The following is a 14,666-nucleotide window of genomic DNA, read 5'->3' as shown; positions in this document are numbered from 1 at the left end:
AAATGTAAGTAGGATTATAGGGAGGATCAACTCAGCAAGATGGCATCAAGTTTCTGCATAATACCTTCTCTCACATGTCTCAGGGCTCTTGCCAGTCACATTTGTTTAGCTCACTAGCAGCAAATTTTTAGTGCTAGCAGCAACACAGAGCCTGTCCCTTTCTGGAAAATGAGCTGTTCCTCGTGCTGTTTCATGTGCTGAATCATAGGTAGAACTGTCAACTAGTTCTGGTCTCAGAAATGTCAGTGACACTCGGTGGTGACATGCAAAAAAGACGCCAAATTGTTTTTCAGGTAGTCGATTGGAAAGTCTATGCTAGTTGAAAACTCAACAATGTTCCCAAGATCAGACTTTTTCAAGAATAAAATATGAAATGTGTATTTACTGTTTATAGCATTTTTACCTGCCTATAGCCACATTTTTTTTGTCTTTAATTGCAAAATAGCTGGTACCTGAAGAAAAAAGACAAGGAAGTTCAAACAGAAGCTGAGAACAAGTGCAATATTTTATAGCTGATGATTGGCAAGCTGACATTCCCAAGTGAGGTGCTGACTGCTAGGGTAAATAGTGCTTTCTTCAAGGACTTACAGTATAGTAGTGCCTAAGCATATATAAACTGTAGTTTATCTTGCCAGTCTAGATGGGATTCAAGTAGGGTTTAATTATTTTGCCAAGCTTTATAACAGCTCTGCAAAGCCCAGAGCAGTAATCAGAATCATAAGTAAAACATTTTTGGCCTAGCAACTGTCACATCACTCTTCAGTTTTATATATGTCAGGAAATTGCATGGTTGCAGCTAAACCTTAGAAGATTTTGAGAAGATAGATAACAAATATGTCTTCATTTTTCCCCAGATAGCGTTGTTTCTGTAAGCTATATGGAATGAAAAATTCCTTTTACTCTTCCCTGTTACCATGATTAAAAACTACAATCACTTGGAAAAAATCTCATCAGGAAGTTACTGTGTCAGTAGCTGTCATACAGATGGTCATTTCCTCTGTGATCTCCTTCCACTATGCATTACAGATAAAACACATACTGTGAATCAAGTGTTTCAGACAGATCCATACTGTGAAAGGCTACTCACAAAAATTGGAGCAGTGTCCTGAAAATCTTCCTAGGCAATATCCTGCTCCACTCTATCAGCCTTAAGCAACTGCCAGAGTTGTGTAAGCCTTGTGAAAAGGCTGTGTGGGACAATGAGGAGTAGTAGAGAGTGAAAACAGGGTTGCATGGCCTGCAGGTCCAACAAGATCAGTCCCAAACAGGGAGAAAGAAACCAAGACCTCCAAGAAATTTCCTATAAATTTCATATTGTTGGTATTACATGGATGGTTCTTTGCTGTTTTGTTTTCCTGCCTCTACCTTTCCCAAGCTGGCAGCATTCCCATTCTAATCAGAATTCCTATTACACTATTTTCATATGTACACAGTCCAGGAGAGGAAGCTCTGTAAGACACTCCTTAATGAGAAATTTTCAAAGAATGATAGATTGCCAAAATAGACAAATGAGAAATAACATTGTTGTGGTTAAGATTGGATTCCAGACAGATAAAGCTGATGGACTTAAAATCATGTCTTAAATGTAAATGATTTTTTGAGGCTTGAGATATCAATTTAAAATGTTAATGAGTTTTTACAATTACTTTTTATACCTTTGTCTTTATTTGAGCCAATATGATTAAAAATAATTCAAAGAATCATATGACCTCAATTATACTTTAAGTAATCAATCAACATTTTTTTTAAGAAAACACAAGATTCTTTTGAAATATATGTCCCCTTACATAAAGTACAGGTTAACAGAATTACCTAAGATGTTTTGGTATTTGATCTCTATCCAGAAACTTTGTATTAGTTTGTTTAACTTGATTTTTAAATGGCTACAATTGTTAGGGCTAGATACAAACTCTATCTCATGTTGCTAAAGTTTTGGGACCACTCTTAATCTTGAAAAGGAAGTCACTTTAATTTTCTAGATTGAAAATCCTATATTCTTCATTTCTGTTTTCTGCTGTGCAAAGCATCTCAGTGAAGAGATTGTAATTTTTATTTCTTTTTTCTTTTCCTTCATTTCATTATTTCGTTCCAGAGTTTTCCCTTCCTTTTTCTAGGTCCTGCTTAAAGCTCCTTGAAATCATGATGCTGCTCAGGTTATCTATAACAGTTTAATTAATTTTCAGGCTTTACCTACCTCAGACCCACAGGTTTTATCCCCAGTGTGAGGGAATGTTTTAGGAAGCAATATAGGAAATATTAAGTATGATATAACCAAATAAGTATCTGGTAAGTTGTCCAGAGGGAGGCTTTGAGCAATCAGCTGGGCATCCCAACTCTTGCAGGTCTGTGCCACTTTGCAGGCATTTTTCCATCACGTGTTCTGTGAAATTGTGCCTTAAGTATTCAAAAAGCCAGATTAGGAATCTATGAGAGAAAAGGTATATGGAGCAGATTTCTGCTTCCGGTCCATGAGTAAGATGATGTCAAATTTAAGTTAGAGGAAAAGATTTATATTTGTGAAACTTGTTTATTTACCAAAGGATATGTTCAAGTGATTTTGTGGATGAACACAAGTTCACTCCGTCTTTACTCTGAACCAGCCAGAGGTGTGCCTAACCCCAGTCTAAAAGCCACAAAGGTCTGGTAGTCAAGGCAGGATGGTAGTCAAGATAAAAAGTAATCAGACTGTCTTGCTAACTACAGCATTTGTTGAAATTGTCTTGTTTGCAGTTGCCAGTCTTCCTGCAAAAGTCTGTGTAGCTGTACCCTTAATCAGGCTACTGGCTTTTTCCCTTTATTTTTTTTATATGTGTATAAACACAAAGTATTTTATTGGTTTTAATGGTAAATGGCACTCATAAATAGTTGCATTATTATAATATTTGTATTATTATTTTAATATAGAATTATTTATGTATTATTCTGTGATAGTACTAGTTTCTAGTAGTCTAGTAAATTCTAAAGGTATCATCTCAATGATCAGTTTCATTCCTTTTTTAAAACCACAGTAATGTTTTATAGAAGTAGGAGAACATTCTGTTATTCCACAGCAATCTACAATGGAGATGCAAATTTTGTATTCCTTCCTGGATTTTGTCCAAACTGAAGATGTAAGAATAGCTTTTTAATATCATGATTCAGCAAGGCTCCTGTGCTTAGCTAGGTAGTTTATATTGCAAGTTTTTCCAGTTTAAATAAAAAAGCTTCTAAGTGAAACAGCAATCACAACTACAAGGTTCTTGCCTTATGTTTTGGGGGAAAACTATGCATTTCATGGGGTTTTATACCAGAGGCAGATTTTCTTCTTTTTTAATTTAAAATATTTTTAACTTAAAATATTTTTTACCTTTTTTTTTTTTTTTTTTTTTTTTTTTTTGAGGGAGAGGGCTAAACATCAAATTTTTATTCAATCTGTAAACTGACAAAATTTTTGAAGGGTAAAGGTTTTCATTATCAGCATTTCACATGGCTCTGTTGATTTTATAGTTCAGGTCATCGCAGTTCTTATAAAAAGATGAAATGTGTGTCATATTGAATTAACTCTGGAATATATTTTGATTATGGCTGTGGCATGTATAGCCCTTTCAACTCTAATTCTTTGTAGGGATTATTCACTCTAGTGTTTCATCCTCTAGTATTTTAACCCCTTCCAACAAAACTGTAAAAACGTTAAAGCAAGCTTGAAGAGATACTGCACTGTTACCTGTGACATGTATTCTTAGTAAAGGATGATTGTGAGGAAAAAGAAAAATCACTGCATTCAGCCAGACCTCGAATGAATCCCTTCCTCATTTGGGCAGATCACATATGTTGAACTCAAAAAGCATGTAACTTTGTCTAAACCTCAGGCTTCCCTCATGTGGAAATCTTTCATGGAGGAGAAACATTTGAGGGGAAAAAGAAAAGATCAACAAACATAACTAATTTTTGTGCGATTTCTTTTTACGTATTTGTGTTTAGCCTTGTGTCCACTAAACTTGTTTGGAAAACTGATCTTCTTCTTTTAATTTGTTGGAGTTCAAGTGTCAATACATATATGCTGATGGGTCAAAGAACAAAGATTGGAGTGCAAATGTGCTAAGAGTAAGACTGTTGCTTGTATTGCATCTGCTGAGCATTGCTGAGTTTATTTCTTCTGTAAAGGACTTCATTAAGATGCAGGAATAGCTTAAGCTTCAGAATTATTAGGAAAACGTGGTCTTTGGAAAACTATCCTAGTTCTGGTAGTTACCTATATATTCTGCATAGTTAGTGCATGAATGCCTTTGAGAAACAAAAGGTTGTTATAGTTATCCACTTAGATGTTTTTCAGTCCATTTTCTTTTTTTTTTTTTTCTCCAATAGGGTGGAGTGAATGGCTTGACTGGAGAACTGGAATTTGCAGAAAATGGGGGGAATCCCAATGTGCATTTTGAAATTTTGGGGACAAATTATGGAGAAGATCTTGGCAGAGGCATCCGCAAGGTGAGGCTACATATATTCAAATGAGAGATTACTTAATTAGTTTTACTGATTTTTTTCAAAACCTTTCCTGTGTTCCATGTCAGTAGAAAAGCATTTGATGGCAGATAACATGGTGTTCTGTATTGTTAAAGAAGTAAGAGATGCAAGAAAAGCTTTGAACTGTGAGATACTCATCTATTATTTCAAATAGGTCTTGGAGCAGGTTGTGTTGATCAAAATATCATTTGTAATGCAGAATGTGTTAAGCTGCTGATGGACTGTCTCAGAAGACCAGTGAAAGCTGTTGTTTTGTAATGCTTACAACCCCTCCTTACTACCCTATCCAAAGCAGCAAATTTTACATTGAATTATGTTTAGATCACCCAGATTGGTCCTTGATCCTTGGTCACAGTGGGATGCTCCACCTGCTAGGTGGTTAAAACTCATAGCAATGGAAAGAGAAATTCTCTTGTAGAATAGATAAAATTTCTGTAGCCTCTTCATGAAATAAACATATATTGTTTTAATAGGACTTAATTTTTACAGAATAAGTTAATGCTATGCATTCAGCTGCCAGACACAGTCCAAAGGCTTGGACTTGGATTGTTACAGGGAATGGCATATATGTCCAGTGGAATTATTATTTCTTGGTGTTCGAGTTTCGCCAGTCTAAAACTAAATTTAAGTCCTTGTAAGAAATGGTGAAAACATGCCTCTATTTGCAATGAATATTTTTAATTTGAACAACTGCTCATCTGGTGTGGCAAAAATCATATGGCACTTCATAGGTAAACAAAATACTAATAGATTTTCCAGGAGCAACTCTCCTTCAAAGAAAGGCTTCCTGAAAGATACTAAGATCTCTTAATTTAATGTATCACATCATACTGGGTTTTGTATAGAGAAACATGAAGTGATTGAAAGGAAATGAGAGAGTTTTCTTAATATATGCAAACTGGTTCCATGTGTCAGTGTCACTTTATGATGAAGTGCAGCATTTGTCTGCATACCTTCTGGAGCAACAGATAAGTACTCTGAAAGAAGGAAGAGATAAATAAGAAGTCTAAAGTGTCTAAAACCTGAACTTTCTCCTCCACTATCCATCAGAATTGTTATTCTGTTTGTGCGGTTTCCTCTCTTTCAATACCCTAATGTACACATGGGCCTATAGTTACGTCACCTTGAGCAGAGGTCCTGACAGATGCATCAGAAACTAGACAGAACTGGATCTGTTTGATATTTAGAGGTACCTCACAGAGTCTTTAGAGACCAGAATGTTGGATAAGTCCTTATTCCCTTACATTTAAGTTCTGTCTATTTCAACATATTTTGATTTATTGTCTATGCTATGCACTGAGGAGCTATTTGTTCTTTAGAGCTAACTTCCTAAGACAAATCTGTATCTCTTCATTTAATTTATTCGGTTGACTTTGAGTGGGGTTTTTTTAACTTCAGGCCTGTCAGGGTGAATGCCTGAGTGAAGCACTAAATTGTTTTCTTTCATTCCCAAAAAGGTAGAAAAGGAGAAACTCACAGAAAGATCTTGGAAACATAGAAGTACAAAAAGACTTCCTGGCAATTCTAACTCTTCTTTGATGGTCTAATTTAGAATTGTACTGTTAATTTAAGCTATGGTAGAGTTTGGTTTTAAAACAGATATTAATGACTGTGGGCACATCTAACTTGTGTGGTTAATACAAACAGTGGGGCAATACAAACAGACTTTTTGAACCTTCCTTGTTTATTCTTTATGATAGTTCAAGAGCACAGAGACATTCACTGTCTTTGGAGGGACAAAGGATTTGAAGTTAGTCAAAGAGAATAGAATTTTGTTCAGAATATAATTAGATGATGAAACTCAGCATCATACAATCTCCTTGAGGAGAAAAGCAAAGTTTAAAATTAAGATACTAAAAGTATATGGGTTTCTTTTACATTTGCCAAGATGAGCATTTACATTATAAGAAAATTTTTCTATTGAAAAAGATGGTCAATAAATGCCTCTCCTTAGAGTTGTGTGATGACTGCAGCTGGTAGAAAAGAAAGGGTCCAGAGCAGCACAGACTAAAACAGTTTCAGTTTTTTTTCTAAACAGCACTCAGTAATCCAAAAGAGTCTTTAGAAAGAGGTGTACAGAAAGATATTTTCTTTAGAAAGTAGGTTCTGTATATATTGTGAGAATGTGATAATTGTTCTCAGAAGTTTCTTTAAAAAAATCCAATTAATTATTTCAAATTTTTGCAATAAATTGAATAAGAAAATAATTTTAAATTATAATGGTATTTCTAGTCAATGTCACAGAGTTAAGAAAACAAGGTAGGTTTCTTAAAACAATCGCTTCAGAGACAGAAGTTTTTAGGGGGTTTAATATTTGACAAAAATTCACATTTATCTTGGATTTGGATTTACTTTACAGAGTATGAGTTACTAGTGTTGGAAGCAAATCATAATAATTACAGGAGTCATACATTTTCGCTATCTGCACTAATTAAAGTACACTTCAGATCTTCATGTATTTAGTGATCTGACTGTAGAACTACCTAAGCATTTTTATTTCTCAACTCTAGTAGAAGCAGATGCAATTAGCAGACTGACTGAAATTTCTAAGCTAATGCATCTTCCCTAATCAACATATTTTCAAGTACTTTTGTAGGAGATAATGAAGGGTAAAATCATTACAAAAGGCCTGTTGAAGTCATTGGGACCAGAAATTCCCATCAAGTGAATGGTTTAAAGAATCGCTATTTTGTTTTCCTGAGGAACAGTCAATTGGTTTTAATAAAGCAACTAAGATTTTAAAACCCACTTGAATTTCTCAAGAGTCCAAATTGTGCTTGAAATCTGTTCTGCTTGGTTCTGGAGTCATTTATACTTCTGCAAAGATCAGTTGTATTCATAGGTGATTACTCCCAGGACACAAAAAAGCAAATAGTTTAGGATATACCAAGAATTCATGTTTATGTCTATTTGGACAGATTAGGCCATGTATCTAGGAAAAACTGTCTTCATGTCCCCTCCTTCAGCTTTCATGGGCTACTGTCATACCTGGAAAGAAGTGGGAGAATCCATGTGAAAGGTCATTGTGTTCAGCTTTGTCATTTAGTGACGAGTTAGCAAATCCCAGAGTGGGATTTGCCTAGAACAGCAATTTTGTACCCTTATGACTGTAAATGTTATCCATCACCTTGCAGACTGTGGATCACTTAGCCTGCACTTTTTGCCAGAGCTGGCTACTCGGAGTAATACACTCAGATTGCTGCCAGGTACTGATTTTATTGACAACAGTGGTATTACAACCCCAAAGGAACTGAAGGAAAACTCTCTTTTACACATCATACTGCGGCTTGTGCAGATGTAGTTATATTCATTGCAAGACATGGGTGTATTTCTGACATTTCTCTGTTGGCATTTGTCTGTTGGTATTTGACATTTGAGTATGTATTCTTTGACATTTAAATTTCAGTGCAATACTTTTATCTATACTGCTGAAATAAAAGCTGCCATTCCTGTGAATAACCGTCCAACAAACAAACAAACAAAAGGGAGTTGATAGCTCTGAGTACTGTCCTACATCTTAGTGTTGCAGAAAACAGCACCTCAGAAATAAAGTGATTTTCATGTTTCTTACAGTGCTCCTTGTAATTCAAAATGGGCTCATCTTCAAAGGCTCTGTTGTACATCCTTTGAAGTTTAGAGAACTTACTTTCTGTTCCCACGTTGATTTTCTTACCACATGTGGGCATTTGAAGATCATGGTGTGTTTTGCTCTACCTCCCTATCTATATTAGCATACACCAACCTACTGTATGTTTCTTTTCTCTTCTGAAGATGTTTTAGGTTATTTCCTCCCAGTGAGGGAGCAAGATAATGTACCAGGCTCTTGCCTTAATTCCCGTCTGCACCAAGATGTCCATGTCAAGGTTTCCTTTGCATTCAGGACAGCTAGAGATGCCTTGGAGGAAGGATAGAGCTGTCAGCAAGCAGGAAAAACAGATAGTCTTGGTGGGGCACCAGGGTAACCAGGATGCTTTGAACCATTTGCATTTGCCCATTAGGATTGTAGGGTTCAGTCCTAAATCGATTTGATTTGATAAGGAGGAAATGTTATCTATTTTCATCCAAGGGAGATCTGTGGTGCCAAGCTCATCATGTGGAAGGGACTGAAACCTGTCTAACAGATAGATACATTATTCCTCTCCATTTCTGCCAGCACAAGTGGCAGGACCTTCCCTGCCCAGACAATGCATGCAGGTTTTTATTTCACACACTATTAAGGGTTAACACTCCATAGTTGTCCTGTTTGTTCAGAGATGGGAAAGCTGGTTTGCATTTTTTCATTCAATTAAAATAATTGTAACTTCATCTGAAAACACTTGTTGATCACAGTATTTGGCATTTCTTTGTAATACACTATATTTTTTTCTTACACTTGCATCACAGAGCAATGTTCCAAGCATGTATTTTGATCCTAAGGTAGCTGGTGTCTGTTCTTATGAAGTTAAAACTTATTCTCTGCATCCATTATCTCGTATTCCCTTTTGTGCCACTAGGTAAAAAGAGAATTTATACAGCTCTGCCAACACTTATGAACTAACCCCATTTAATAACCAAGAGCCTATGAGGTATTTCCTTCTTGGTAAGCTACTTGAGGTAAATGGTGGGTTCACCTGTTCTCTTTGTGAGCCATGATCAAGGCAGAGGTGTGTAATGTGACTTGAAAAATATATTTCTGTCAGTACCGGGTACTTTAAGCTGTGACCTGTGCAGATGTTTCTAAAGGTTGACATGCAATTTATGATGTAACTGAGAGATACCTTTGCAATTTAGAGAGATGTTATTGACGGTTTATTTTCTAGTGAGTTGAAATAAAAGTTGCTGTGTCTTACTGCTTTGCCTCTAGTATTGGTGGAGAAGGTGGACATGGCACAGTGCTACCATGACAGTCTTTCTAAAGTGACTTTAAATACTTAATCACCCTTCTAGAAATGAAATAAACTACTTGATAATAAAGATAAAAATGTAATTAAATACCTTGGAGAACAAGACCTGCTGCTTCAGTTCAGCACAGTATTTAAATTTTGCTGTAAGCCTGCTGAAGAGTAGCATTTCCTCCCTTCATTTAATGCTATGCAATAAATAGATTAAGACACAGTGACTAATTCTTTACTTTCTCGTAGCTTCTGAAAATCTTTTGTCAAATCTCAGTGAAATTTAATTTGGCTCCAAAATGCTGGGGATTTGATTGCCATCACAATGAAACTAGAGTTAACAGAGAACTGTGTTTTACTTGGAAGTGTACTTCTGCTTAGCTTAAAAGCCAAACCAAATACATATTTGAGTGTAACAGAAAAAGAAATTAAAGTATACATCCATAACTGTATTTTTGAATTAAAAAAAAAAATTAAAATTTTACTTTCTGCTTTTGAATGGAATGTTTTATTTTAAAATCTGAGGATGCAGAAAGAGAGGCAGACTGACTCAAAGTCATCAGTAGTGTATCATCTGGAGAATTTCTCATCTTTTGGACTCTTTGATTCAGATGCGGGGAGTGAAATCTAATTTTTGGTACTGGATTGTCCAGCTGTCTGCCCTGACCCTCTGGGCTCTTTGGATGAGTATTTCATTGCTTGCAATAAGTGCAAAGTAAAGAAGCCAGAGATGGTTTTGGTGGCTTGGTGGATGCTGCCCCAGGAACACAGAAGACAAAGGTTCAAGTTATCCTTCTGATAAATGCAGAGGAGAGTTGCTACCACTCAACCCATTCCACATGAATTATTCACCTGTGGAGCAAAGCATGCATCAGGAATCCATAAGAGCCAAGACCAGGTGTATGAGCAAAAGGAGCAAGAAGTCAAACTCCAAACAATACCCACAAACCCAATGCAAGCACAGTGCACTATAGAGGTGTTATCCCACCTATTTCTACTTGGCAGAACAGTCAGACATGTCTGCTGAGCTCCAATGTGTTTATTGTGTTGCAAAAAGAGAGATTATTTTAGGCTGTATTACTAATGGGTGTCCAGATTCCCCAGTCTAGAGCAATATGGGTAAGTGCTCTGTGAAATTCAACTCAGATAATTAAGACCTGGGTTTATCCAGTTTCCAGCTCACAGGTTGGATGGCCCTTAACAGTGGCTTACAGAGCTAGAGATGATTTTGAAAAAAAAAGTCTTTCAAGCCTCTGAATAATTGCAGTTCTCTGGAGTTAAGAGGGGCATGTTCCTGCATTGGGAACAGTGTGAGGAGAAAGGGAAAAAATGCAGGATGGAAGAAGGGGAGAATGCAATGGAACCCTAGGGAGAAGCATTGATGTCAGACAGAAATTCCCCTTGGGACCTTGGTGCTCTGTACTATTTCGCTTCTCGGTTTTGGCAGGGATGAGCTCGTCTCTCTTTTGCTCAGAATATCCAGTCCTGTCAAAACTGATAAGAAGGTTCTTACTGAAAAATATTTTCAGTGCATTGGGAACTGCCTATTTTGACTGATTGCTTTCATCAGAGAGAGACAAATCTTTTTTATGCACTTTAAATTATATAGTTTCATGCATTTTATTCATTCCTGTTCATCTGGAAAAGAGGTTATATTTTACCCATCTTCTGCAGAAAATATAGTTGTCTTGACAGCAAAGAACAGGAGAAATATTTTCCACTTTCAAACTGTGTTTTTCATTTCCTTTCATATCTTGTTATGACAATGGAAACTAGAGAAAGATCAGTCAAAAATTAATAATAATTAAAAAAAGCCGGGAACAGCAACTCCTGTTTTTTGTTGATGCTGCTAGGCAAGTGCCTAACCACAGAGATTCCTGTGTGATTATTCTGTGTTTCAAAATGGGCCTGAGAGCAAAGAATGACACAGAATTTCAGTCATTTTTGCAGCAGAGATTCTTTTTTTTTGTCCTGGAAAATTTCAAATAGCAGAAATAGTGTGATGAGGTTTAAATAACTACATTCGGGGGAAAAAAAAATTATTTGCATGTTGGTCGGTTTAATGTAACATGTAAAACTTGATTTGGGTCCATTAGATTTTTTTCCTTCATTTTAGATTCTTCTCTTCCTCTTGAACTACTCACAGTTGGCTCGGGTCAACCAGACCAAGGGGTTACTTTTGTGACCATCATTTTTCGTTTTCCGAACTTGATGTTGGCAGAACCCTTTACAGTTTTCAGTATGATTGGTTGGGTGGCTTCTGGAATACCCTTACTATGGTTATATGGCTTTTTCTTCTGCTCGAGTAGCTCTGAAAGCTTCCCAGTGAACATGGATTGCAGAACTAGCTGGCAAGTTGTGAATTTTTATCCTCAAATGCTTCAGCTGAGCAAATTGGCTTTGTAACTCACTTCAGAGATCTGAAGTGCTTGGAAACTTTGAAGTGCCTCAAAAATGACATTTTGAATAATGTCAGAGGGAACTGTGTATTATTTAAGAATGGACTTAATGCTTCATTGACCTCTCAGGCAGTAATGCTTCTATGTGATTCTGGAAATCCCATTAGGGACTTCTCTTCACTTTTAAGAGAGTACTCAATGGGTGCTGCTTCAAGAATGTGGTTCATCATCCTTGAAATTAGTAGGATAAAACACTTAGCTTGACTTGGAATTACTTGTTTTAAGGTGGACACTCTCAATGAATTATAGGGTTTTTTCAGAATTAAAGTTTTTAATGGTTGTCTTTTAGTCTTTAGAGCTGCTTTGTTTTCAATCAAGGCTATCATCTGATGGAAATGACTTCATTTCCCAAATGCTTGTAATTGGAACAAATATATATTTTCCAGGAGTATGAAAAAGTAACGTGTATTTAACCCTCCATTAATCCAAAAGAATGAGGGTGTCATAGATAATTTGTCATGTGAAGAGGGAGATAATAACTATATCTCTAGTGAGTTACATATTTTCATCCAAATTTGTATGCTATTTGGGTATCCTAGTCAAAAATTCCTAATAATTGGAAAACCAGGCAGGCAGCAGAGAGGAATGTTAAAAAACTGAACTGCTTCTTTTAACTGGAGGCATGAAGTGATTATAGTATGAAATAGGTCATTAAATTTTGGCTTTTGAGGGTGGTAAAGGGTTCAGTTCTCAGAATTAAGGGCTCAGTGAATAGCCTTGGGAGGGTTGATATGTATCTGTGGGTTATAATCCAGATCTGAATCCATACTATGTGAAAGGAGATCTACACAGATTTAAAATCATAGAATTCCTGAGGTTGGAAAAGACCTTTAAGATCATTGAGTTCAGTGCCAAGCCCACCACTAATCCCTGTCTCCAAGCAGCCCATATATATGCTTTTTGAACACTTCCAGAAATGATAAGTCCACCACTTTCCTGGGCATTCTGTTCCAGTGCTTTACCATTCTTTCAGTGAAGAACCCTCCATCTTACTACAGCTTCCTTTCAGGAAGTTTTAGAGAATTATAAGGTCTCCCCTGAGCCTCCTTTTCTCCGAGCTAAACACCCCCAGCTCCCTAAGTCATAACACTTGTGCTCCAGTCCCATCACCAGCTTTGTTGCCCTTCCCTGGATAGGCTCCAGCACCTCAATGTCTTTGTTGTAGGGAGAGGCCAAAGTAGAACTCGTTATGTGAGGTGTGGCCTCACCAGTGCTGAGTAGAGAGGGGATGATCACTGCTGCTGATGGCCACACTGTTGCTGAAAAAAGCCAGGATGCTGTTGGCCTTATTGGCCACCTGGTCTATTTCACAGGATTTGAATTTGATAAATTGTCTTTTTTCAAGAACTGCAAGCCAAAACTGACAATTACATCACTTGTTGTGTTCTGCCAACCATATCCCATGATACTATATCATAGAATTGTACAGCAGTCCAAGTTGGTCTTCAGAGATCATCTGGTCTGACCCTTTAATAAATTGTTTCTAACTTGCATGTTTTTTGAAGGGAGAGGCAGAGTGGTCTTGTAGTCTGATAAGTAGGATGAGCCCTGTAGTATGTCTGAAAAGCCTGGACTTGCTCATATTAATCAAAACTTTGCTGGTACAAGTTTAAAGTATGTTTTTTTGCAGAAAGATCTCTTTGTTCCAAGTTTGTTTATGAGCAGGAAAACAGAAAAATGTGTCCTTTTAGACACTAACTATTCATGTGTATCAGAGACATAAATTTGCATTGGTTTTTGTTTGCTTGTTTGAGGTTTTTTATGGTAGAAATATCTTTGTGTGTGTGGTTGGTTTGGGGGGATTCTTTTGGGTTTTGGTTGGTTTGGTTTCGTTGGGGTTTTTTGGGTTTTGTTTGGTTTGGTTTGGTTTGGGTTTTTTTTGATTGGGGGGATGGTTCATTGAGCATGATGCTGAATGATAATTTGTTGATAGCAGTAGGCACGATTTTCCAGCAGTGGAGTGAGCAACCCTGGGAAGCCCAATGACCTTTACCTCTGTGGCCATAAAATATTCAGTGAGTTTTTTTACTGAAGGATCCAAACACAGACATTTAATCTCTTTAGTGGTCCTCATGCAGACTGTGGGATCTAGAGGAGCTAGACAAGTCATAAGCCGATTGAGAAATTATGATTGTAGATTTCCACTGAAAACACCCTCTATGTATCTATTTACATATATGTGTGTGTGTGTGTGTTTGTGTTTGTGTGTGTAATATCTGCAACCCTCAGCCTTCAGAGCTGTGGGAGTAGATTACAGCAGGCACAAATGTGAAAACATCCATGAAGCTGCTAAAGGCTCCCAAATTCATCAGAAGGATGTAGACATCTACAGGCAAGAGTCAGAAAGTGTTATGTTAGCAAAGAGTCAAGGGTCAGCTGCTGCCTGATGAGAGCAGGTGCTGCCCACCAGAAAAAACAGCCAGAAAATGCACGTGGGTACAATTGTTGCTAAAGAGAAAGAGGAGAAAAGACACATCAGATTGCATTCCAACGTTAGTGAAATGCAACAATTGAAAGTACAGTAAATCTTTGTTCATTGTGGTGGTTTAAAGACCAATAAGAAATAAATGGTGGTATTTGAGAAAACACAGAACTATCCCTGTTATTATGTTTATAATGTATTGTAGCTTCCCACTACATAACTCAGCTCATATATTTCAAAACGTGGCAGAGTTTACTATGTATAAATCTGTTTGTAAAGTAGAAGTTTCAGTTAGGTCTGCTTATCTGCTAAAAGAACTTCAGGAGCAGAACGGATATGTCATTTTGCATTTATGGCAAAGCTGAGATGTGTGTTCCCCTGAAGTGGTTATTGCTGTATCCTGCAATTAAAAGA

The 14,666-nt window shown here is 36.8% G+C and overlaps 1 protein-coding gene across 1 annotated transcript in view; it reads left to right on the top strand.

Moving 5' to 3' along the window:
- GRID2 (glutamate ionotropic receptor delta type subunit 2) overlaps positions 1-14,666 on the top strand; it is a 681,673-nt gene that overhangs the window by 481,220 nt on the left and 185,787 nt on the right. Inside the window, exon 8 of the mRNA XM_083862309.1 lies at positions 4,345-4,464. Coding sequence (XP_083718435.1) covers positions 4,345-4,464 — 120 coding nt within the window. The remainder of the gene's footprint in view (positions 1-4,344; positions 4,465-14,666) is intronic.

Source organism: Zosterops lateralis (assembly GCF_965231275.1).
Source record: "Zosterops lateralis genome assembly, chromosome: 5".
In the NCBI taxonomy this organism is placed as follows: Eukaryota; Metazoa; Chordata; class Aves; order Passeriformes; family Zosteropidae; genus Zosterops; species Zosterops lateralis.
The sequence above is the reverse complement of the archived record's forward strand: the minus strand, read 5'-3'. Positions and strand labels throughout refer to the sequence as shown.